This window comes from Lactuca serriola, chromosome 6 (genome assembly GCF_051521515.1).
Source record: "Lactuca serriola cultivar US96UC23 chromosome 6, Lser_US96UC23_V15, whole genome shotgun sequence".
NCBI lineage: Eukaryota > Viridiplantae > Streptophyta > Magnoliopsida > Asterales > Asteraceae > Lactuca > Lactuca serriola.
Window position 1 is genome coordinate 16,942,908 of NC_136413.1, and position 25,395 is coordinate 16,968,302.

The following is a 25,395-nucleotide window of genomic DNA, read 5'->3' on the forward strand; positions in this document are numbered from 1 at the left end:
TATAGCGTTTTTTATATTATATTATATTATATATATATATATATATATATATATATATATATATATATATATATATATATATATATATATATATAAGTATTAGTCAGTAAATTATACTTTAAAGTTCAACCCAATCTAGTTAATTAGTTAATCAGTAAATCATAATTCATATATCATATTTAATTAATCATACTTCACAAACCGGTTACCAAAGCCCTAGTTAATTATACTTTAACTTAGTCAACAAAAAACATATGCAATACTTACTATTTTATCATACTTTAACACAATTACAGTTATCAAATGAAATGATTAAGTAATTTGATAGTTAATCATAATATAGTACTTTAAGTTTTCAACACAATTAACAAGACAACACATACATGGTTTCAATAGAAGTCATGACAATCACAAAATTACAATTTTATTCAATAGAATGGCACAAATTTTTTGGTTTGGGTTAAGAAAAACAATTTTATTCAATGGAATTGCACAAAAAAATGTTTTTTTTTATGAAAAATAGCCCAAAAATGGAATTTATCCATATAGCGGTGACCATAATCATGGTAAATAGCGGTAAATCGCGGCGCTAATAGTGTCACCGCTATTTTGAAATAGCGGTTCCTTACCTCCGCTAACCGTTATAGCGCCGCTATTGACTACATAGGCAGCGACGATAAATAATTTTTTTGCCGAATATCGGAAAAATAGTTATTAGATTTTGTTATTAGTTATTATATAATAAGAAAAATTACCACTTTTAATTAAAATATTTATGTTTAGAAGTTATATTTATATTGTATGTTTATACATTTGATGTAAATTAATTATTATATGTATCTAATTTAAGAAATATAAATTAACTTATATTGATGAATTTAATATTTTAAAATTGTTATTCTGTCAAAATTAATTTTTTTAATAACCTTCTTTAATTCAAGTTTTCATAATATTGGTAAGTATTAATGGTTTTTTTTATGTATAATTGATTTGTACAAAAATTTGTATCTTTTACCTCTTAAAATTCAAGATATGACTAATATGTTTTATATATAGTATAATATATAAGATATTGAAAAAATGAAGAAATCTGAATAATTAATGAAAACTATAATGGTGCAAAAGAATGCCTAAAAATAGCAAGAAGTGCATGATGCTCGTACCGAAGGTTACAGAGGATCTTTGATGGCAACAATTGTCCCCTTCTGGTGGAACTATCTGAATTAAAAGTACTAAAATGAGAATATGCCAGAAAAGGAAGAAGTTTAGATATAAGATCGTTAAAGTAATAGTGCACAATTCATGAAATTTATAATGGTTGTAGTTGGGTCGGCCTCTCATAAATTAATTGATCTTGTCCTTCACAAGCCATAAATAAATATGGTAGTTGACATAAAGTGAATTTATAGATATAACATCTCGTCAAGACCTTATGGACAAACTTTTGTTAGAAAATATTTCATTGCGAATTTACAAGACATTTTTAGCGAAGTTGATGGTCATTTTGTGACAGAAGACGAAAGTATGGTCATCTTGATGCATTTGATTTCAATATATAATCATTATACCTCCCTCTTATACAAAGTAGTGTTAGTTCTTCCATATTAGTGCAATCTTACTTATCTGTCGATTGTGTCACATCAACGTTTACAATTAGTTATACATCAACGCAATAACAATAACAAGCATCTTTCAAAAATATCCCATTACCATGTCAATAACAACTTTTGTAAAACATTCTTAATTATTAATAATAAGTAATTATTCGATAATATTAAAAGTTTGTTTTAACTTAATTAAAGAAAGAAACGTTGAAAAAGTTTCTTTTAATTTATGCTAATCATTATTATGTTCGCACTTCTTTCAAGTTTTGAAAGATGTAATTAGTGGCCTTTCAAATGGATTTGCAAGAGCCGGTGTGGTGTAAATTATATATTTACATTTTAATAGATATATTTGTGTAGGTAATAATATTCCTGATAAATTATATATTTACATTTTAATAGATATAAATTAAATAATACATAATTTCTTTCTTAATTCGTAATAATTGGAAATAATAAGAAATTAAAAATTATCCTTTATCCTGCTTTGCGAGGAAGCAGGTCAGTAATCTACTTATGTAAATAATAAGAAATTAGAAATTGCCCTTTATCCTGATTACATATATAATTTCTATTATGCACCGACCATGGACCTTTTATGTAAATTACATAGACAATTTTTGTTATTGATTTTTTACATAGAGACTAAACCTGTCAACATATGTAAGTATTGAGGCCAAAGTCAAAAATCCAAATGTTAAAAGAATGAACATGACCTTTTCTATAAATTATAAGGATAGTTTTTTGTAATTTATTTTCTATATAGATACCAAACCTGTCAATATAAAAAACTATTATGGCAAAATTGTAAAAGCCAAAAGTATAAAAAGGAAAAGTATATATTGTGGCAAAAGTGTAAGTATGATGGCAAAGTGTAAAAAGCAAAAGTATATGTTGTGTGACAAAAGTGTAAAAAGGAAAATACCGTGGCAAAATTGTGAAGTCCACTGTTGCTAAGAACTTTTGGTTTAATATATAGTATAATATACAAAGGAAGACCACCAGTGATATATAACCATTGTAACGTGACACACTTTATAAATTGAGATTAATAAAAACTAGCAATTATGAGAAAATTGACAAAAAAAAATGGTGATATTGAATATGAATGATATGTAAAAACGTGCGCTTTGTGAAGCAGAATTCACCAAGTGTTAGATTGTTCATCCACCTATAGTGAACATGAGTTAGATTTAGACGGTCGTGAGATAGTTTTATTTTACCCTATTGATGAAAATGTCATAATAGTAATTCAACATAGTACGAAAGAAACCCTTGATTCACACAATTGATCATCACGCTTGGTTGAAAAGTCAGTGACGCGAATGAACTAGATTACGATCAGACGCCTTTAAGTCAGAATTCGGGATAGAAGTGAAGCGTGTGCACACCGCCTATTTGTCGACCAACAGTCGGGCCTCGACCCTCAAAGACACATGTCGTTGGCCAAGCATAGACAGATGAGTCGTGTAGGCTGCTATGAAGTATTTCTCATCAAGCAGATGGTAAAATCATTTGTAGACAACTTAAATACACAATGAGCTATTATAAGTCGCAGAGTGGCCTTGCTGCCAAGATCTACTATGCATCACTCAAATTCTTCACTCCCTCTCCCCCCTTAAAACAAGCCAATTAATTTCATTTCTATGTATATTGACAAGAGGTTGTCTCCCTACACTTAGTAAAATAATAGGCTATGGGAAACTACAACCCAACGTGGTGCCTTAGTTTTGGGTGTTATGCATCCTCATGGAAATTAACTCATATTCATGTCACCAAGCTCTTTGTGCAATATGTATATAGGGGTACCATAGGGACCACCACCCATTGGTGCTCGACAAGGGTATTTGACGACCAAGGCAAACGAGTTTGGCAAGGCTTGGCCATGCGGTCAAAGGAACTAGGCGTCGTCCCAGCACAAACCAGTTAATGAACTCCATGCAAGCCAAATGTTCAAGGGAAAATGGGTACTTGACGACTAGGGTATGCGAAGTTGGCAAGGCTTGGTAATGGCAAGCCAAACAATCATGGGAACTAGGTGTGTCTCATACACAAACCAGTGAACAACCCTCGTGCAAGCCAAATGTTCAAGGGAACATGGGTACTTGACAACCAACGCATGCGAGGTTGGCAAGGTTTTGTCATGGAAAACCAAACAGTCAAGGGAACTAGGCGTCGTCGCACACACAGATCAGTGACCCCCCCCCCCCCCCCCCATGTAAGAAAAACATTCAAGGGAACAAGCCATCGTCCTACACACCGACCCATGAATAACCAAGGAACAAGGCTTCTTCCCACACATAGATCAATGAACGAACCAAGCCAAGCCTAACGTTCTAGGGAACAAGGCCCATCCTACTCACACTCACAAACCTATATAAGCCAAACATTTAGGGATACAAGGCGTTTTCGTCCCACACACATACCGATGAACGACCCTAAGAAAGCCAAACGATCAAGGGAACTAGGCAACGTCCCACATACAAAGTGTAGCTTGCTCTGAGCGCTCTAATTTCTTCAAAGTAACAATATCGAAGCCACGACCCAACCAATTAAGGCTAGAAGCGCATCGCTAATACAAGGGACGAGGAAACCAGTGCATACCTAAAAACGGACCCATCGACCCAACCCAAAGTCCAACTACAAACTCTTTAACGATAATAACTTAAATATACGCCATTGGAGCTGGAATTATTGTGGATCTGAATCTTACATTAATGGATTCACATCAAGCCTTGTATCCATTTCAAGATAACGACATAGGTTGTACAACAAAGTCTTGAGGTGAGTGAAACTAGAGAAGATATAAGATGCGGATGAAATCAAAGCACACATAAGGTAAAAAAATAATAATGATGAATATGATGAGAGGAAGTCGAGAAATGACAATTATGAGGTCAAAGAAGAAGGGGAAATTTTACGAATAGTCTTTTGGTGCATTGTAGCAGGACGTGTTTGTTGATCCTATAGATGTAGATGTGTCGAAGGAATCTGCGATTCATTGAAGTGAAGTCGTAGAGGTGAAATTTTTGTACTGCTTTAGTTTGGGTAAAAAGAAACGAAAATAGAAATTTAACACTCTATTTATATTATGCAGGTGAAAGAGAGAAACATAACACATGTCTTACTTAATGGAATCAAATAATCAAAAATAGATTTTCAATCCGTTTAATTTGTTTAAATGAATGGATCAACTTCAATTTAACTAAATAGGTAGATGTAGGTTCAATATGATATCAATTCGTAAGCACTTTAAAACTCTTAATGTTTTTAATTTATATTTATTTAGTATTACTATGTAATCACTATTTTTATAATTAAAAGCTTTGAAAATAAAACAAACAGTTGCATACCAACCCCAATTGCATACAATCTTAGTTAGTCATCTACTTTGTTACTCTCACTGTCTCACATAGTCTTAATCGCTATTATAAATTCTCTTCGATCTTATAAATTACCTTGAACATATTAATCACAAAATCGTATTAGGTAATTGAAACTCAGTTAATCTCAAACCCAATAAAAAGGGTATAATATGATCAAAGCTGAAAATGATAGTTGAGCTACAAAGAATTTAAAAATTAAACATTTATAATGGTTTGCAAACACTTAAATTGTTTTTGTATTACAGTTGTACTATTTTCAAACATAAAGGATTATTCGAGTTTTTAAGTTTTGAACTGACTTTTTGGATTTTTAGTGTTTTTTGGAAATTTAAATGGATTAACCTATATTCAACCCATTTATTAAACATGTTGAATTTGAAAAAAAAAAAAAAAAAAAAAAAGGGTTGGGGTTTGTTGGAAAATCTCAAATCGTTTACTTAAACATGTTGGGTTGGATTGAGATATTCAACACATTTGAACTGAGTGCATTACATTACAACCAAAATAACATCATGTTTGATATGAAAGAAGACATTCTATGATCCGAAAAAAAAAAACTCTATGTGTAAATACAACTTGACAAATTATGAAAGATGCTTGGGTCAAATATGTAGAGCATGAAACCCCTGGAATTAAGAGTTACTTTTGTACAACATTAACAAAGTCTCCTATGATTAAAAAACTTGTGTTGGGTTTTTTTAGTAAGCAAAAGGTTAAAAGTGAGATGATGGGATATTATATTAACAGTAAAAAGTCAACAGAAGAAGTCAAACCTCCCCTTGTGAGGAAGAAGCAGGAGGTCCTAGAGTTGTTAATGTGGTGGTGTCTTTCTTCTCGAGCCCAAAAAAAGAACAGCTTTGAAAAGCATCAAGGCTGCAATTCAATCCTCCAAGTCCAAGACTATCACTTAAAATAACATCACCAGTGTCATGATATCTACACGATGCTACATCCAAATCTAATGCTCCTAAAGACTCCGGCTGCAATTAATTAAAATCCATTATTTCTGACTAAAAAATAAACCAAACACAATACAATACATACCCAATACATATCAGTAAGTGAGGTGAGATCCTTTGGGGGAGGAATATGATTTTCATCAAACTCACATTCTTTCGGCTCCTCTGGTTCAGGTGATTTCTATGAACATACATAAAAAAAATATATAATAATAAAATAAAAATAAAAAGAAGTGGTGAGTGGTGAAAAGAAAATGATGATAAGTTTTAGTTTACCTGATTGAGAGAGGCTGATGGAATCATCTGTGGTTTGTCAGTATTATTCTTAGGGAAGGAAAAGGCATCACATGTTTCCTCGGCATCATAAATTGAAGATTGAATGGTGGTGGAATGGAATCCATTATTTTTGGCATCATGATTTTTGTTAATGTGGGCAGCAATTGCAGCATCAAAAGAATCACAGCTGTATGAAATCTGCTGATGACATGGAGTGGGACCCACTGCATTATGAGATACCTCAGAGAGCAGATCACCTACACTTATGTTAGTAAGACTATCAACCCAGTCCAATGTAGACAATCCCATTCCCACACTTCCACCAATACCAATACCATTGTTACTTTCTTCACCCTTACCAAACCAACCATACCTTAAAAAACACAAAAACCATCATCAATGATTTTTCTTAGAATGTTGTAAAAATTGTTGTTAAAAAGAAATGAAAAATTAAGAGAGAAACCTTAAACGGAAAACCGGAGGGCTTCCGATTAGGGCGTATACATCTCCAGCAGTTAAAAGGGAATCCTGATTCCATTTCTGAGAATTGGAAAGATTTGATGTTTGAACATCATAAGGCACCAGTTTTAATTCTCCAGATGCTGCTACAGTAGAGCTACCCCATTTACGTGTCATATGTTCCAAAACCGATGATATTTTCTTCCGTGTACTTAAAGTCAGCTCCAAATGCGGGTTGTGATTGTCCTAACAAATAAAATAAAAAATATTAATTTATTATACAGATAAAGATAAAGTACATAATTTATTATTGTTTCTTACCATTTCCAAGGCTCTCCGTGTAGTTTCATCAACAGGGAAGAGTTGAAGTTTAAGTTTCATTGAAGACAAGATGTTTTGATGAAAAATTGGCACAGGGGGGATGATACTTTTGGTTTTGGGAATAGGATCCGAACCTTTGTCTCCTGAAAGCCAAGATTAAATATTAAAAATTAAAGAAACAAAAGTGTAAGTTTATTATTTGGTCAACTCACCACCCTGTAAATCCTGTACAGTATCAGCTAATTTATCCAAGGCTGTCCTTTCCAAATGTTCAGCAGCATCAGCAACTAAAGAAACACCAGCTATTGCAGCCTTCTCCCATTTCTTATATGCATCTGTGGTGGTGGTGGTGGTGGTGGGGGCAGTACCTTTAATATAATTAGAAAGTAGAAACAAAACATTAATGAATGACTAAAATACCCTTGATGAGAAACTGTGAAGATAAGCTTTTACCTGATCTACGGCGTTGTCTTGGTGGTTTAACAGGATGTGAACCGTTTCCTCCTTGTGTTGCTGTAGATCGTTTTCTTATATTCTTCTTTCTGTCTTTCAATAGTTGGTGCTCCTTCATGGAAAAAATAAAATGCAAAATTAAACATGATATATATATATATATATATATATATATATATATATATATATATATATATATATATATATATATATATATATATATATATATAAAGAAATATAAAAGTATTGAGAATTAACTAACCAATGTCTCCAAGAACATCTTAAATCTTCGAGGCTTTAAGTGAAGTTTTGAGGCTTTACAGCTATGTTTTTCAAGTAACGACCACCTGTAAAAGCAAAACAAAGATGTTTTATCTTTTATAATTAATAAAAGATGAATCATGAATATTGTTATATTGTTATATAGTTGTATACCATCGAAGCATGGCAGCATTAGTATCCTTAGAGTTTTTGGCATCAAGAGAAAGTTCGGGTCCAAGCAACTTGTTCATGCGTCTTACAAGACGATAGTAATAATGTCTAACTTGATCCTTGTTTTTACTTTGGACACGAGAAGTTATCTTCTCAAAATTCTGCAACAAATATTGGTAAAAATTACTTCCTTTTTAAAAGAAATCAAATGATATATATATATATATATATATATATATATATATATATGCATATAAATATAAACATAATAATGGAGAAGAGAAAACTTGTTACTTGCCTTGCCAACTTGGCGTAGTGCAGTAAAGAAGCTTTCCTCTTCCTGACGTGTCCAAGCTGCCCATTGTCTTGTTGCTTTTTTCACTATATTAAAAATTATTAAATAAAATGTGTATACAAATAAAATAACAAAGGCAACTTGATAAGATAAGAAAAATATAAGTATTCCCTTTATCCAGATCCTTAGAATACCTGGCTGACTAGAAGCAACATGGTTTGTTTCAGATGTGATTACGTCTTTAATGAATACATCATCATGGTGTTGTGTGGAAGTGGAAGCCTCTTTCTCAAAGGGAATTTGTGACTCCATTTTTGTGTATTCTTCTTGTCAAGGGAATGCTGGTGTTTTCATGACCTTGACACCTGTAAACTTGTAGTGAAATGCTTCCTTCAATGTCCAGTTGAATCTTGATGCAAGATCTAATTCATACAAACTACAGATACATTAGCATTCATTCATGTCCTTGATGCCCTATAAAATGCCACAAACAAATTCCTGGAGTGAAATGCAAGTAAAGGCTCCTATTGGAAATTAATAATGCAATATAAAAGCACAATACATCATCATTTTGGAATCAAAACTTCGGTAAACACAGGTGCAATGGAAACATATGAACTAAAATTGGTGAAATGTAAGCTAACAGTTCCATACGAGAATTTAAATTTGATTTTGGGGGTAACAAGTAGGATATTGAAATTTGTGTGTATTTTACTTTCCTATTCCTATTCTAGATTTTTCTTTCTGTTTGGATGGATATTGAAATTTCGATTTGCATTCTACTAGAAAAAGGGAAAGTCACATGTCTAAAGATAAATGTTTGGATATGGATAATTTCCAAGGGTCAACCAAATCTACATATTCAAGTAACACATACCATAACATTTTAGTAAGCTTTGTTTCCTCTAATTTAGGATTGAAACCACATGAAAATACATCCCTCCAAATTAAATGTAAGCCATTCGAAAATATAGATATCAAATATCAACTAAATCCCAATTGCATAACCAAATAAATATCTTTTAGTATCTATTGCAAAAGAAGAAAACCTAACCAATTACACAGCCACGCATATATTGATACTCTACGGTAGATATGAATAAGAAAAATAGCATATGAAAGCAACCAAATAAGCTCACAAGGGTAACGATAAATAATTTAGTTGAGAAAAAACGATACATTTGGTTGTTGTAATAAGGAATGATATGGATGATTTGGGAAAAGAGACCTTGACTCTGTTGAAGTGCAAGACTACAAGCTATCCGGTTTCTCCCTACGCTATGAAAATTGATGCTTTTGCTTCAAAGAACCTCATGCAGACATCGTTTTAGGTAATGTTTGCAACTTCTTTATTTGCGTAGTTACAGATTTTTTCAAATAAAAAAATATGTTGCATTTTTGTTTAATAAACCTATGTTGTAAATGGTTTTGGTATAAATATAGGGGCATTATCAAGTCTCTTTGCCCGGAATGTGAAACACCTATGGACCTGCCCTGCTAACATAACATATTTAACATTGTGAACACACAGTTATACAGATTACTGATTAGACACAGTAACCAAACAGCCATTACAATTGTCATACAATATCAACAAATCACTCATTGTACGATGACAATTGAACTTTTAACTTAAATTAAATCAAATATTCAACGTAACGTTCTGTAGCATGATTTCTAATTAAGTTATATATGCAGAATTACTTATGAGAAAGGAAATTAGTTTATGATTATGGAAAATTTGACCCCTATAATGTTGTGTAGATCCCCAGCTGACTTATTGAACACACACACAGTGAACAAATTGAGCACATACACAGATTCAACAGACATAATGACACATATTACACATACACGTGTAAGCTGTAATGGTGATTTGTGAAATGCTCGAAAAAAAAATAGTATAAGGTACCTTAAATTCTTAATCGATCAGCAGGAAGCCAGGAACAGCCACCGAACAGGACGAAGGAGAAGCTGTGGTCGGTCGACAGTCGCTGCCGCTGGTGGCCGAGAGCCGGCGACAAACGAATTTAGAGTTGCGACTTGCGATTTGGGGTATTTTGTGATTTTAGGGCAATGGCAGATGAGGCGATGAAAGCCTGTAAGAGGCAGTAGTTGATCGATTGATTACAATACAAAGGCAAAGGCAGGCACATGAGTCTCAACCAAGCCCTTTATTTTTTTTTTTTAATAAATATAGTAATATTTTTTAAACTAATAATATAAAAGGGCAGAGGTCAACCCATAAATCTTTTGGCAAACCCGAACATGACTTTATAATAAGCGGATTGTTGGGTAAAAAAAAACAATACAAATCCGTTTATTTTGGTGTGGAGAATTGTCAAACCTAATCCTTATATGCTTGTTGCATTTCAAATCATCTCACTTGAAAACAAATAAAGAAAACCTAAATTTACATATTATTGTATTATGATAAGGAAAAACTTAACTTTGTAAAAAAGTTAGGAATTACCATTGTAGTGTCTTGTGTATGAATTTATTGAAATTGATACAACAATACAGACTAAAGATGATAACTCCTAAAAAAACATGATTATGTAAGTGAGTGTGTTAAACAAAATCAATCAACCTAGCTATATGATATGTGTGATGATCCGTACACAATAATTTTTAGTTATACACAACAAATTATGTTTTATAAAGTTGTACAATACAATCATCTAAAACATAAATTGTTGTGTATGGTTAAAAAGTATTGTGTACAAATCACTACTCATTTTATATTAATTATCATACCTTATACAAAGACGTCCGATTTATAGGATTGAAATTCTAAAAGTAACACACCTATTTTGTCGATATACCTGCACTTGCAACAACATATATGTACATTACTCATCAATAACATATATGTAAAACTTGGTGTTGCGATAGAGGTAAGCATGATCTATATCGTGTATGGATTTATGTGCAATATAATTTTGTCTAAAATGGCACAAATCCCACATAGTTCACATTGAGATATAAAAATATAGAATCTTCATGAAAAACTTGTTTTATTGTACTTATTAATGGGATCTACGGTGATGGAACAATGTTGTCCTTCAATATTATATTCATGTATGGATGCCATTGAATGGGAACAACTTGCTCTCATTCAATAGTATCCACATATTAATATGATCTCGAAGGAAAACATGGTTTTGTCACCAGGAGATCCTAGTAATAAATACAATAAAACAAGTTTTTCATGAAGATTTTATTTTTTGTATCTTAATATGAACTATATGAGATTTGTGTCATTTTAGACAAAATTATACTAAACATAAAACCATACACAATATAGATCATGCTTACCTCTATCGTAACACCAAGTTTTATAGTTTTTTGGTTTGAATGTTTTTGATGAGTAATGTACATATATATGTTGTTGCAAGTTCATGTATGTGGACAAAATAAATGTGTTGCTTTAGTGATTATACATTACTTTTAATGAGAAATATGAGATGGATATGGTATTAAATATGAGAGAATGTTTTGTTGCTAATTAAACACAATTAAAAGTTAGATTATGTCATCAAATGGTTTGTAAGGGTTATAAATAGATATACATGAACTTGTACGCATGTTGAAGTTCATGATGGAATTGACCATAGTTGAAAGTACAATGCTTAAATTGGAGGAAAGAGTGATGTTTTGTATGGTTTTGGGGATTAAACAATGTTAAGTGTGACATCCCCCATTTTTCAGAACCAATTAAAACTTTTTATTTACTTTTTAAAATATTGATTTGTCTTTGTTGCAGAAAATCTCAGTTTAATAAAACATTTTGAGATAACAAATGTTGTTTCATAATATTAAAATACCAATGATTTCATAATTAATATTCAACATAGGTTACAACGTAAATACTTAAAGGTCCTAAAAACTATTACATGCTTGTCTCTTCTTTCACTCGGTAGCCTAGTTAGTTTCAATCACCCTTAGTTTTCTGCTACCTATGATGCACATAAATTGAGTGGGTCAAATTTGGGAAAACCTAATGAGATACATAGGGTTTTCAAGCCCATATAATTTAATGATATTAAATTATACTAATAATCCTGCAAAACAAACATTTTCAAATAATATAAATATATAAATCCAACGTAAAATATCTATAAGACACTCTATCCATACATACCCAGTCCAGTCGCCTCTTACAAATCCTAGTTCAACGATTACCTAAAATAATCACCTTACATGATGAATCGTTAGAGTAACTGTTTGACCACACAGCTAGGGGAGTTCTTGGTCAGTGTAAGTCTTTTAAAGGCAACCAATGTTCAGAGTATTTGATAAATATGATATCCCATTTTATCTATGTATGTGGGTTATGAGTCCACACTAGCAATATAATTTACAAGATCGTCTAGAATAATCAAGTGTTGTTATCCTACTCCAGGAGATGACACAGACTTACTTGCCAGTTGTCTGATCTGGATCCACCATTTATGGTCATCCAAAAAGGGGAAAGTACTACACTCTGCTTTAAACTCACATATTACCCAACTATTCAACTTACTTTGATCTAGATATCCTTTATAAGTCTTAGTTATAACTAAGCAAGGTTATAATACATGATATGTAATTCAACACAAAATACAAATAGTCAAATAGTAAAGGATTAATACATACTGAATTTTTTAAGCAATAATGTAACGCTCAGTTCGTGGTATGTATTTTAAATTAAAACTTTCATTTTTGCAAAGGGACTCGAAGAGTCGGAGGCCCCAAACTCGTCGAGTATGAACGAAGGATTGGACGCAGAATTAAAGCCTACTCGACGAGTCGAGAGGTCGAGTCGAGTCGAGAGGCCTCGACTCGACGAATAGGGCTGCTAAAGTGAAACCCTAATTTTCAGGGTTTGCATCCTATTTAAACACCTTAATTGGCCTCAACTACAACCTCTATCACCTTCAATCCTTATTCATGAAACCCTAATCCATTTTGAGTGTTATTGAACCTTTGTTATGTGTTCTTGGTGATTTAAAGCTTGAGAAGGAAGAGGAAAGCTTAGGGATTCAAGAGGAGGCAAGTAGATCTAGAGTTTGCGTTGCATTTCCAGCTCATTTGAGGTATAAAGTCTATACCTTGTCTATTCATCTACTAGATCCATTCATGAAATAGTTTAGGGATTTAAGGAACCATTTTTGGAACCATTAATGGATGCAAGCATGTTTGGGGCTAAGACTTCAGATCCAGAGTCTTTGAGGGACTCCATGGCATAAAGGTGCCAACTTTATGGCCATGGGAGTCCCATGCATCATAATAACCACTTTTTAGGGCTATTTGAGCTAAATAGCCCATGCATGAACGTAAAGTTTGTAACTTTATGTGTTATATCGACCTTAGGAGGCCAGATCTATGTTTTGGATCCATTAAGCCTGACTAAAATCGGTTGTATTGAATTAGACTTCGGGGGACTCGACGAGTCGTTCTTAGGACTCATCGAGTTGGGTCGTGGTTCCCCAACCTTTTCTGTTATTGAACAAACTTGTTGAGTCTAGAAGATGACTCAGCGAGTTGGACATGTTTATGGGCTTGAAGATCAAAGCACTCAACGAGTCCAAGGATGAACTTGGCGAGTTGATAGCAAAATGGCCCGATTTGTATGAAGCGGAACTCGACGAGTTTAAGGATGAACTCGGCGAGTTGATGAGCAAAATGTCCCACCATACATGAAGAGGAACTCAACGAGTTCAAGGATGAACTCGGCGAGTTGTATGTGATATACCCCTACTCTGTATGAAGGAGAAATTAACGAGTCCAAGGAAGGACTCGACGAGTTCAAAGGGAAAGTCCTGATTCTGTCATGTAACGCCTGTGTTTCCGGGCTTGCCGTTATTAGCAATATAATAGTCTAGGTTAACCTTTGTAACCCGTTTTGAAATAATAAGATTGTATTATTTGAGTATTATGTGTTTTGTGATTAATTGCTTAATTATGTGGTCTGATTAATTAAGAATAAAAATAAGCGTCAAAATTTAAGTGTAAAATAAACTTAATATCTTTGATCTATGTTGTAGTAGTTGAAACGAGGTTTCCGAATATATATAGAACGCCCAAATCTGACTTCGTATGAGGAAGTTATGATTTATCGAAGTTCCGGCTTAGCGGTGTGCAGCCCGAAATACTCGATTTGAGATCGAGCGGTTTTTAGCCGAAGCAATCTAAATGAGAATCAAAGATCTCATTGTTGGTATCAAAGCGATAAAAAGTTAGGCGAGAACGGACGTCAAACGAAGAAGTTATGAATTTATAACGAAAGTTTCTGTCGCGGCCTATTAAAAATAAGTAATAAAAAATAAAGTCAAAATTAGCCGACGGAGTCTAAACGAAAGTTGTAGAGCGTAGTCTCACCTTCGCGTGGATATAAAGAACGTCGAAAACGGAGTTCGTATGAAGAAGATATGAATTTCCGAAGTTTATTTAATATTTTGTATTTAAATTTAATTGGAAATTCGGAAGCATTATCCGAAGGAGTCACCGATCTGATCCGAGGTACGCCCCGCGTACTCGAGTACGCCCCGCGTACTCCGAGGGATGTCGACACTCGCACTCGAGCACTTCGGATACGTAAGCAATGACGTTTTGGGCAGTACGCCCCGCGTAACGCAGTACGCCCCGCGTACTCCGAGGTTCCAGCCTCTATATAAAGGATCCGAAGGCAGCCTCATTTCTTGTTCATTTTCTTCTCTTCTCTCTAGTCTTTTGCATCGTTTTTCGTGCCGAAGCTACCCCGAAGCCCCGGTATCATACTCTAGCCCCGAGGCAAGTCCCGAGATCCCGAAGATCCCGAGAAGCGCGGTTCCCGAGTCGAAGCTCTGCCCGCGAGAAGTTCGATTTTCGAGGAGATCTTCCAGATCTGCTGTGGATTACTACTTCTATAAGCCGTAGTGCTGTCCGATCATCTTCTGATCAAGTGAGTGTGTAGTTATTTCTTCTAATACAATAATACGAAGTATTTTATATAAAAATACGTGCTATGTGTATATATTTGGTTGTGTTATGTGTGAATGAGTATTCACTCTCTTCTATCTTATAGATCTGCTTATTTCGTTATGAGATATGTGTTATGTGTGTGTGTGCCTCATCTGTTATGCGATATATGTGTTGATTAAAGCATGCTATACAGGTTTTCTTTAAACTACGTATGAAAATATATATTTTATCTACTAATATGTTGGGTAGAACATGGGTAGATAGTTGGTGTGTAATAAACAGATGAGAGGCCTCGATGTTGTTGTTGTTGTTGATCTAGTTATTCAGCGGAGTATGGATAACGACCACGGACTCTTTCTAGACAGTCCAGTGGAACGCTAGCAGGTTCATAACATGTAGGTGTTGTGAACGATGTGTTCACCGGTGTACTCTATCCCCCTCATGGTTGCCTTTAGGATATCTATTGTTGAGGAAACCCCTTCGCAGTGATGTCCGTCCCGATGAAAATCCTAGATTAGGTCCCTTGAGATAGTTGTTTTAGGGACGTAAAGTGAGGATAACGGGAATGGGTAATCGGGATAGTGATTGGTTGGTGAAATTAAATATAACTTATTTATTGTGGGTTGAAAACCCTATATGCTCACCAGGCTCCCAAGCCTGACCCACTCAGTTTTATTTGTATTACAGGAAGTGGCACAAGGGCGTAAGATGGATGGATCATCTTGTTGTTTTGTTTACAAGTCTGTATATGTATATATTTGTTGAATAACTTGTAATGTTTATCGTTTATGCTTTATGGTCTGTATCGGAACATGACATCCCGAGTTTTGATTATATAATGAAATGCATCTCTTGATGAAATGCTTTGATAAATATTATTTTATCATGTTTTGTTTTGGGAACAAATTCCGCAACTCTTTCAAATCAAAAGGATTTACTCTGAAAATATTTAAAAGCATAAATGAAAATCGGTCTTTTCTGGCCGAGATTTTGAGGGATGTCACAGTTGGTATCAGAGCATTAGTTTAAGCGAACTAGGAATTTGTAGGATTTCTAGACTTAAACTTAGAATGCTAAATGGAATGATGAGATGTGTGTCTGTTGGATTTTAGACACGAGCACTAGTTTATTTTAGGAAAGTTGCCTAAAATGCTTTATGTGCTAAATGTTATATGTTGCCATATATGATATTATTTGTTCGGATCTACGGTCTGTTGCCGACCGGATCTGGAAACCTTATGTGTGTAGGATTCTAAGCGTATGCCTACGTTATTAGAACTAGCATGTAATCGTTTGGAGTAATAAGGTGAAATTATTCGGTGTGTAGATCAAAATGGTGAGAACGAGGAGTGGCGTTGGAAACGCGGATGAAAACAGGAATCAACCGCCAGTGATTGAGCAGATACCTGTTGTAGCAGCAGCACCAGAACCAATAACAATGGCTGCGGTGCAAGCCATGATTCGGGCTATGCTAGCCGAACAAAGGGAGGAGATGCGACAAATGTTGCATAATAATAGGGATGAACCTATCATACCTATTGAGGAACCCGAATTAATTCCCGAGCAATCGGAGGAAGGGAACAATAGTCGCATGATGAGTCAAGTTGGGACTCAAGAGGAACGAAGGAACGATCCGGAAAGGAGAAACAACAAGGATGGGCGTATGTACAAGAATTTCTTGGGCGCCAAACCGCCAAGTCTTTCTGGAAGCCCAAAGCCTGTTGAGATAATGGATTGGATCTCCGAAATGGAGATGGTATTTGAAAGTTGCGACTGTAGCAACAAACAGAAGACCGTATTTGCGGTTAGACAACTGAAGACTGGAGTCTTGAGTTGGTGGAAGTTGTTGGCAGATACTATGCCACGAGGAGAAGCCCTGAAAATGTCATGGGAGGAGTTCTTGGAACAACTGAGGGTGCAGTATTGTTCAGAGATAGATCTGATTGATCTGAACAATGAGTTCCAAAACTTGAAGAAAGGGAAGATGAGCATAGATGACTATGCTACTGCATTTACTGAGAAGATGAAGTTGTTTCCGTACCTAGTGCCGACGGAACTCTCCAAGATTGAGAGGTTTGCTAACGGACTGCCTGCTGACTTTGGTCCGACAGTCAAAATGGCAACCACTCTGAAAATGGCTGTTCGTGCAGCTAAGAATGTGGAGGCCCAGCAGAAGGAAAAGGGTCTGGAAAGAATAGATGTTGGAGAAAAGAGGAAGTTCGATGGAACTTCAGGGTCCAACAAGAAAAACAAGTTCTCGAAGTCTGGTTCGAGGGGAGGTGGAGGTGAAGCGAAATGGTGCGACAAATGTAAGAAGAAGCATCATGGAAGATGTGAGGTGGCGAACACATGCTACAAGTGTGGAAAGCCAGGGCACTATGCCAATGAGTGTACCCTCACAAAGAAAGTTTGCTATGGTTGTGGTGAGGAGGGTCATATGTCAAGGGACTGCCCGAAGAAGAAGGAGGCAGCTAGACCCAACATTCCGCCAAAGCCAAAGGCGAGAGCATTCCAGATGACACTGGAAGCTGCTAAAGATGAAGCTGATGTCGCTTCAGGTACCTTTCTCGTTAACGAATTGCCTGCCCAAATTTTATTTGATTCTGGAGCCAATTACTCCTTTATATCGCATGAATTTGGTAGAAAGCTAGCTTTGCCTGTTGTTAGACTAGATAATGCTTTATTAGTCGAAGTTGCTAGTGGCAAGTTTGTACCTGTTAGCTATCGCATGAAAAACATCTTAATTGATCTGAATGGGAATAAGTTCCACGAGGAATTATTGCCTATCGAACTTAATGGTTTCGACATCGTATTGGGAATGGATTGGCTAAGCGCCAACGACGCCGAAATTTTATGCAAGAAGAAAATAGTCAAAGTAAACCCGCCTGGGAAAGATTCGTTTATGGTGTATGGAGATAAACGCAGAGTGAATTCTGGAATCATTTCATTGATGAAAGCCAGAAAATGTTTGACCAAGGGGTGTACATCGTTTTTAGCATTCGTGATTGATGCTAAGAAGGAAAAGAAGGTGATGCAAAATATTCCAGTGGTGTGTAATTATCCGGAAGTATTTCCCGACGATCTTCCTGGATTACCGCCTGATCGACAAGTGGAATTCTGTATTGACTTGTTGCCAGGAACGACGCCAATTGCAAAAGCACCTTATCGATTAGCACCGACGGAGATGAAGGAACTAATGATGCAACTTCAGGAGTTATTGGACAACGGTTTCATTAGACCTAGTTCATCGCCCTGGGGAGCTCCGGTGTTATTTGTAAAGAAGAAAGATGGAAGTATGAGAATGTGCATCGATTACAGAGAGCTGAACAAGGCAACAATAAAGAATAGATATCCGTTGCCGAGGATTGATGACCTGTTTGATCAATTGCAAGGTTCGAGCTATTTCTCGAAGATCGATCTTAGGTCAGGATATCATCAGCTAAAAGTAAGAGAGCAAGATATCGAGAAGACTGCATTCAGAACTAGATATGGACACTACGAGTTCTTGGTTATGTCGTTTGGACTAACCAATGCTCCAGCAGCGTTCATGGATTTGATGAATAGGGTTTGTAACCCGTTCCTTGATAAATCCGTGATAGTGTTCATAGACGACATTCTGATTTACTCGAAAAGCCAGGAGGAGCATGGCAGACACTTGTGAGAAGTGTTAGAAGCCTTGAAGAAGGAGAAGCTGTATGCTAAGTTCTCCAAATGTGATTTTTGGATTCGTGAAGTCCAATTCTTGGGTCACGTGGTCAACCAAGAAGGGATAATGGTTGATCCAGCGAAGATCGAAGCTGTGACGAAGTGGGAACAACCGAAAAGTCCCACGGAGATTCGAAGCTTTTTAGGATTAGCCGGATATTACCGAAGGTTTATCCAAGGCTTTTCTTCGATCGCTAGTCCATTGTCAGCTTTGACCCACAAAGGAGCTACTTATGCTTGGGGTGAGAAGCATCAGGAAGCATTTGAGAAGCTAAAGAAGAAGCTATGCGAGGCACCGATACTTTCTCTACCCGATGGAGTTGAAGACTTCGCTGTCTATAGCGATGCATCTGGTGTTGGTTTGGGTTGTATTTTGACCCAAAGAGAAAAGGTGATAGCATATGCGTCTCGACAGCTGAAAGAGCATGAAAAGAACTACCCGACTCATGATTTGGAGTTGGCAGCGGTAGTTTTCGCTCTGAAAATATGGAGGCATTACCTCTATGGCACGAAGTGCAAACTTTTCACTGATCATAAGAGTCTCCAATACCTCTTTAATCAGAAAGAATTGAATATGAGGCAACGACGCTGGCTAGAATTACTTAAAGACTATGACTGCGAGATACTTTACCACCCCGGTAAAGCTAATGTTGTTGCTGATGCTCTCAGTCGGAAAGTCAATCCCGAAAGGAAGAGGCCAAGAGCGTTGAGAATTGAAGTTGTGTCAACTATTTTGGAAAGTATAAAGAAAGCTCAGAGGGAAGCTTCTGAGAAGAATGACAGAAAGGAGGAACGTTTGGGCAAAACGTTGGTGTTCGGTGTAAACAGTCATGGACTGAAGGTGTTCCAAGATCGGATTTGGATACCTAAGACAGGAGGAGTCAGAGATCTTCTGATGGAAGAAGCTCACAAGACCATGTACTCGATTCATCCGGGTAGCACTAAAATGTATAGGGACCTGAAACCCTACTACTGGTGGCCGACGATGAAGCTTGATGTTGCAAAGTATGTGGCCGAGTGTGTGACTTGTGCGAGAGTCAAGACACAACATCAGAAACCGTACGGGAGTTTAGAACCTTTGCCTGTGCCTATGGGTAAGTGGGAAGACATTGCTATGGATTTTGTCACTAAACTGCCCAGAACAAAGAATGGTCACGACATGATTTGGGTGGTCGTTGATCGATTCACTAAGAGTGCGCATTTCATAGCGGCCAGGGAGAAATGGTCTATGGATAAGCTTGCGAATTCTTACGTGAAGGAAATTGTGAGGCTTCACGGTGTTCCGTTAACGATTGTGTCGGATCGTGATAGCCGTTTCACATCGAGGTTTTGGAAAAGTCTACAAGAGGAATTGGGTACCAAGTTGTGTTTAAGTACAGCTTACCATCCGCAGACTGATGGTCAGAGCGAACGAACGATACAAACACTTGAAGATATGCTGAGAGCATGTACTCTGGAATTCCTAGGTAATTGGGATGAACATTTACCGTTGGTAGAATTTTCCTATAATAATAGTTTCCACTCGAGCATTAAGATGGCACCTTACCAAGCTTTGTATGGACAGAAGTGTCGTACGCCGTCTTGTTGGCTTGAGGCTGGGGAAAAGCAGTTTATGGGACCGGAGTTGGTTCATCAAACTGCTGAAAAGTTGAAAATAATTAGGGAAAGAATGTTAGCGGCTCAGGATCGTCAAAAGAGCTATGCTGACAAAAAGCGAAGACCGATGACCTTTGAAGTTGGAGATTCGGTTTTGCTTAAAGTCTCGCCGTGGAAGGGACTTATAAGATTTGGTAAAAGGGGAAAGTTAAGTCCAAGGTTTATTGGACCGTTTAAAGTTCTTCAGAGGATTGGGAACCAAGCTTACAAGCTCGAACTACCAGAAGAACTGAATGGAATTCATAACACTTTTCGTGTGTGTTATTTGAGGAAGTTCACGGGAGAAGTTCCCGACATAATTCCAATTTCTGAATTGAGAATTGATGAGAACAAAAGGTTGATTGAAGAACCAGAGGCAATTGTTGACCGAAAGACTAAGAAATTGCGACGCAAGATGGTTGGGTTAGTGCTTGTCCGATGGAAACACACGAATGGGCCGAATCTCACCTGGGAGACGGAGAGTGACATGATGGGTCGCTATCCGCATTTGTTTGTTGATGTGTGATTCCGGGGACGGAATCATTCTAAGGTGGAGAGAATTGTAGCGCCTGTGTTTCCGGGCTTGCCGTTATTAGCAATATAATAGTCTAGGTTAACCTTTGTAACCCGTTTTGAAATAATAAGATTGTATTATTTGAGTATTATGTGTTTTGTGATTAATTGCTTAATTATGTGGTCTGATTAATTAAGAATAAAAATAAGCGTCAAAATTTAAGTGTAAAATAAACTTAATATCTTTGATCTATGTTGTAGTAGTTGAAACGAGGTTTCCGAATATATATAGAACGCCCAAATCTGACTTCGTATGAGGAAGTTATGATTTATCGAAGTTCCGGCTTAGCGGTGTGCAGCCCGAAATACTCGATTTGAGATCGAGCGGTTTTTAGCCGAAGCAATCTAAATGAGAATCAAAGATCTCATTGTTGGTATCAAATCGATAAAAAGTTAGGCGAGAACGGACGTCAAACGAAGAAGTTATGAATTTATAACGAAAGTTTCTGTCGCGGCCTATTAAAAATAAGTAATAAAAAATAAAGTCAAAATTAGCCGACGGAGTCTAAACGAAAGTTGTAGAGCGTAGTCTCACCTTCGCGTGGATATAAAGAACGTCGAAAACGGAGTTCGTATGAAGAAGATATGAATTTCCGAAGTTTATTTAATATTTTGTATTTAAATTTAATTGGAAATTCGGAAGCATTATCCGAAGGAGTCACCGATCTGATCCGAGGTACGCCCCGCGTACTCCGAGGGATGTCGACACTCGCACTCGAGCACTTCGGATACGTAAGCAATGACGTTTTGGGCAGTACGCCCCGCGTAACGCAGTACGCCCCGCGTACTCCGAGGTTCCAGCCTCTATATAAAGGATCCGAAGGCAGCCTCATTTCTTGTTCATTTTCTTCTCTTCTCTCTAGTCTTTTGCATCGTTTTTCGTGCTGAAGCTACCCCGAAGCCCCGGTATCATACTCTAGCCCCGAGGCAAGTCCCGAGATCCCGAAGATCCCGAGAAGCGCGGTTCCCGAGTCGAAGCTCTGCCCGCGAGAAGTTCGATTTTCGAGGAGATCTTCCAGATCTGCTGTGGATTACTACTTCTATAAGCCGTAGTGCTGTCCGATCATCTTCTGATCAAGTGAGTGTGTAGTTATTTCTTCTAATACAATAATACGAAGTATTTTATATAAAAATACGTGCTATGTGTATATATTTGGTTGTGTTATGTGTGAATGAGTATTCACTCTCTTCTATCTTATAGATCTGCTTATTTCGTTATGAGATATGTGTTATGTGTGTGTGTGCCTCATCTGTTATGCGATATATGTGTTGATTAAAGCATGCTATACAGGTTTTCTTTAAACTACGTATGAAAATATATATTTTATCTACTAATATGTTGGGTAGAACATGGGTAGATAGTTGGTGTGTAATAAACAGATGAGAGGCCTCGATGTTGTTGTTGTTGTTGATCTAGTTATTCAGCGGAGTATGGATAACGACCACGGACTCTTTCTAGACAGTCCAGTGGAACGCTAGCAGGTTCATAACATGTAGGTGTTGTGAACGATGTGTTCACCGGTGTACTCTATCCCCCTCATGGTTGCCTTTAGGATATCTATTGTTGAGGAAACCCCTTCGCAGTGATGTCCGTCCCGATGAAAATCCTAGATTAGGTCCCTTGAGATAGTTGTTTTAGGGACGTAAAGTGAGGATAACGGGAATGGGTAATCGGGATAGTGATTGGTTGGTGAAATTAAATATAACTTATTTATTGTGGGTTGAAAACCCTATATGCTCACCAGGCTCCCAAGCCTGACCCACTCAGTTTTATTTGTATTACAGGAAGTGGCACAAGGGCGTAAGATGGATGGATCATCTTGTTGTTTTGTTTACAAGTCTGTATATGTATATATTTGTTGAATGACTTGTAATGTTTATCGTTTATGCTTTATGGTCTGTATCGGAACATGACATCCCGAGTTTTGATTATATAATGAAATGCATCTCTTGATGAAATGCTTTGATAAATATTATTTTATCATGTTTTGTTTTGGGAACAAATTCCGCAACTCTTTCAAATCAAAAGGATTTACTCTGAAAATATTTAAAAGCATAAATGAAAATCGGTCTTTTCTGGCCGAGATTTTGAGGGATGTCACAGTTGGTATCAGAGCATTAGTTTAAGCGAACTAGGAATTTGTAGGATTTCTAGACTTAAACTTAGAATGCTAAATGGAATGATGAGATGTGTGTCTGTTGGATTTTAGACACGAGCACTAGTTTATTTTAGGAAAGTTGCCTAAAATGCTTTATGTGCTAAATGTTATATGTTGCCATATATGATATTATTTGTTCGGATCTACGGTCTGTTGCCGACCGGATCTGGAAACCTTATGTGTGTAGGATTCTAAGCGTATGCCTACGTTATTAGAACTAGCATGTAATCGTTTGGAGTAATAAGGTGAAATTATTCGGTGTGTAGATCAAAATGGTGAGAACGAGGAGTGGCGTTGGAAACGCGGATGAAAACAGGAATCAACCGCCAGTGATTGAGCAGATACCTGTTGTAGCAGCAGCACCAGAACCAATAACAATGGCTGCGGTGCAAGCCATGATTCGGGCTATGCTAGCCGAACAAAGGGAGGAGATGCGACAAATGTTGCATAATAATAGGGATGAACCTATCATACCTATTGAGGAACCCGAATTAATTCCCGAGCAATCGGAGGAAGGGAACAATAGTCGCATGATGAGTCAAGTTGGGACTCAAGAGGAACGAAGGAACGATCCGGAAAGGAGAAACAACAAGGATGGGCGTATGTACAAGAATTTCTTGGGCGCCAAACCGCCAAGTCTTTCTGGAAGCCCAAAGCCTGTTGAGATAATGGATTGGATCTCCGAAATGGAGATGGTATTTGAAAGTTGCGACTGTAGCAACAAACAGAAGACCGTATTTGCGGTTAGACAACTGAAGACTGGAGTCTTGAGTTGGTGGAAGTTGTTGGCAGATACTATGCCACGAGGAGAAGCCCTGAAAATGTCATGGGAGGAGTTCTTGGAACAGCTGAGGGTGCAGTATTGTTCAGAGATAGATCTGATTGATCTGAACAATGAGTTCCAAAACTTGAAGAAAGGGAAGATGAGCATAGATGACTATGCTACTGCATTTACTGAGAAGATGAAGTTGTTTCCGTACCTAGTGCCGACGGAACTCTCCAAGATTGAGAGGTTTGCTAACGGACTGCCTGCTGACTTTGGTCCGACAGTCAAAATGGCAACCACTCTGAAAATGGCTGTTCGTGCAGCTAAGAATGTGGAGGCCCAGCAGAAGGAAAAGGGTCTGGAAAGAATAGATGTTGGAGAAAAGAGGAAGTTCGATGGAACTTCAGGGTCCAACAAGAAAAACAAGTTCTCGAAGTCTGGTTCGAGGGGAGGTGGAGGTGAAGCGAAATGGTGCGACAAATGTAAGAAGAAGCATCATGGAAGATGTGAGGTGGCGAACACATGCTACAAGTGTGGAAAGCCAGGGCACTATGCCAATGAGTGTACCCTCACAAAGAAAGTTTGCTATGGTTGTGGTGAGGAGGGTCATATGTCAAGGGACTGCCCGAAGAAGAAGGAGGCAGCTAGACCCAACATTCCGCCAAAGCCAAAGGCGAGAGCATTCCAGATGACACTGGAAGCTGCTAAAGATGAAGCTGATGTCGCTTCAGGTACCTTTCTCGTTAACGAATTGCCTGCCCAAATTTTATTTGATTCTGGAGCCAATTACTCCTTTATATCGCATGAATTTGGTAGAAAGCTAGCTTTGCCTGTTGTTAGACTAGATAATGCTTTATTAGTCGAAGTTGCTAGTGGCAAGTTTGTACCTGTTAGCTATCGCATGAAAAACATCTTAATTGATCTGAATGGGAATAAGTTCCACGAGGAATTATTGCCTATCGAACTTAATGGTTTCGACATCGTATTGGGAATGGATTGGCTAAGCGCCAACGACGCCGAAATTTTATGCAAGAAGAAAATAGTCAAAGTAAACCCGCCTGGGAAAGATTCGTTTATGGTGTATGGAGATAAACGCAGAGTGAATTCTGGAATCATTTCATTGATGAAAGCCAGAAAATGTTTGACCAAGGGGTGTACATCGTTTTTAGCATTCGTGATTGATGCTAAGAAGGAAAAGAAGGTGATGCAAAATATTCCAGTGGTGTGTAATTATCCGGAAGTATTTCCCGACGATCTTCCTGGATTACCGCCTGATCGACAAGTGGAATTCTGTATTGACTTGTTTCCAGGAACGACGCCAATTGCAAAAGCACCTTATCGATTAGCACCGACGGAGATGAAGGAACTAATGATGCAACTTCAGGAGTTATTGGACAACGGTTTCATTAGACCTAGTTCATCGCCCT

The 25,395-nt window shown here is 37.0% G+C and overlaps 1 protein-coding gene across 3 annotated transcripts; it reads right to left on the reverse strand.

The window, feature by feature from the left end:
- Positions 1-5,422: 5,422 nt before the first annotated feature.
- On the reverse strand, positions 5,423-10,336 carry TKI1 (TSL-kinase interacting protein 1). 3 transcript variants are annotated; one of them, XM_079006062.1, is made up of 12 exons: positions 10,098-10,336; positions 8,380-8,607; positions 8,189-8,271; positions 7,894-8,051; positions 7,721-7,805; positions 7,459-7,570; positions 7,218-7,373; positions 7,006-7,148; positions 6,689-6,930; positions 6,226-6,598; positions 6,035-6,130; positions 5,423-5,970 (listed from the first exon to the last, which is right to left on the reverse strand). In XM_079006062.1, exons 2-12 carry the CDS (start codon positions 8,495-8,497, stop codon positions 5,758-5,760), a joined length of 1,779 nt encoding a protein of 592 aa, XP_078862188.1. In that variant the 5' UTR covers positions 8,498-8,607; positions 10,098-10,336; the 3' UTR covers positions 5,423-5,757. The 3 variants fall into 3 exon arrangements, with proteins under 3 accessions (XP_078862188.1, XP_078862190.1, XP_078862189.1); XM_079006064.1 differs by having other exon boundaries at positions 8,380-8,621; XM_079006063.1 differs by having other exon boundaries at positions 8,380-8,659.
- Positions 10,337-25,395: the final 15,059 nt, after the last annotated feature.

Bases quoted from the DNA above. Each gene is read 5' to 3' on its own strand.
- TKI1 (XM_079006062.1), bottom strand. From the start codon at position 8,497: ATGGAGTCACAAATTCCCTTTGAGAAAGAGGCTTCCACTTCCACACAA. The intron at 7,374-7,458 runs GTAAAAGCTTAT...ATTATATTAAAG, and splicing joins AAGACAACGCCGTAGATCAG to GTACTGCCCCCACCACCACC. The intron at 6,599-6,688 runs GTTTCTCTCTTA...GTGTTTTTTAAG, and splicing joins CCTCCGGTTTTCCGTTTAAG to GTATGGTTGGTTTGGTAAGG.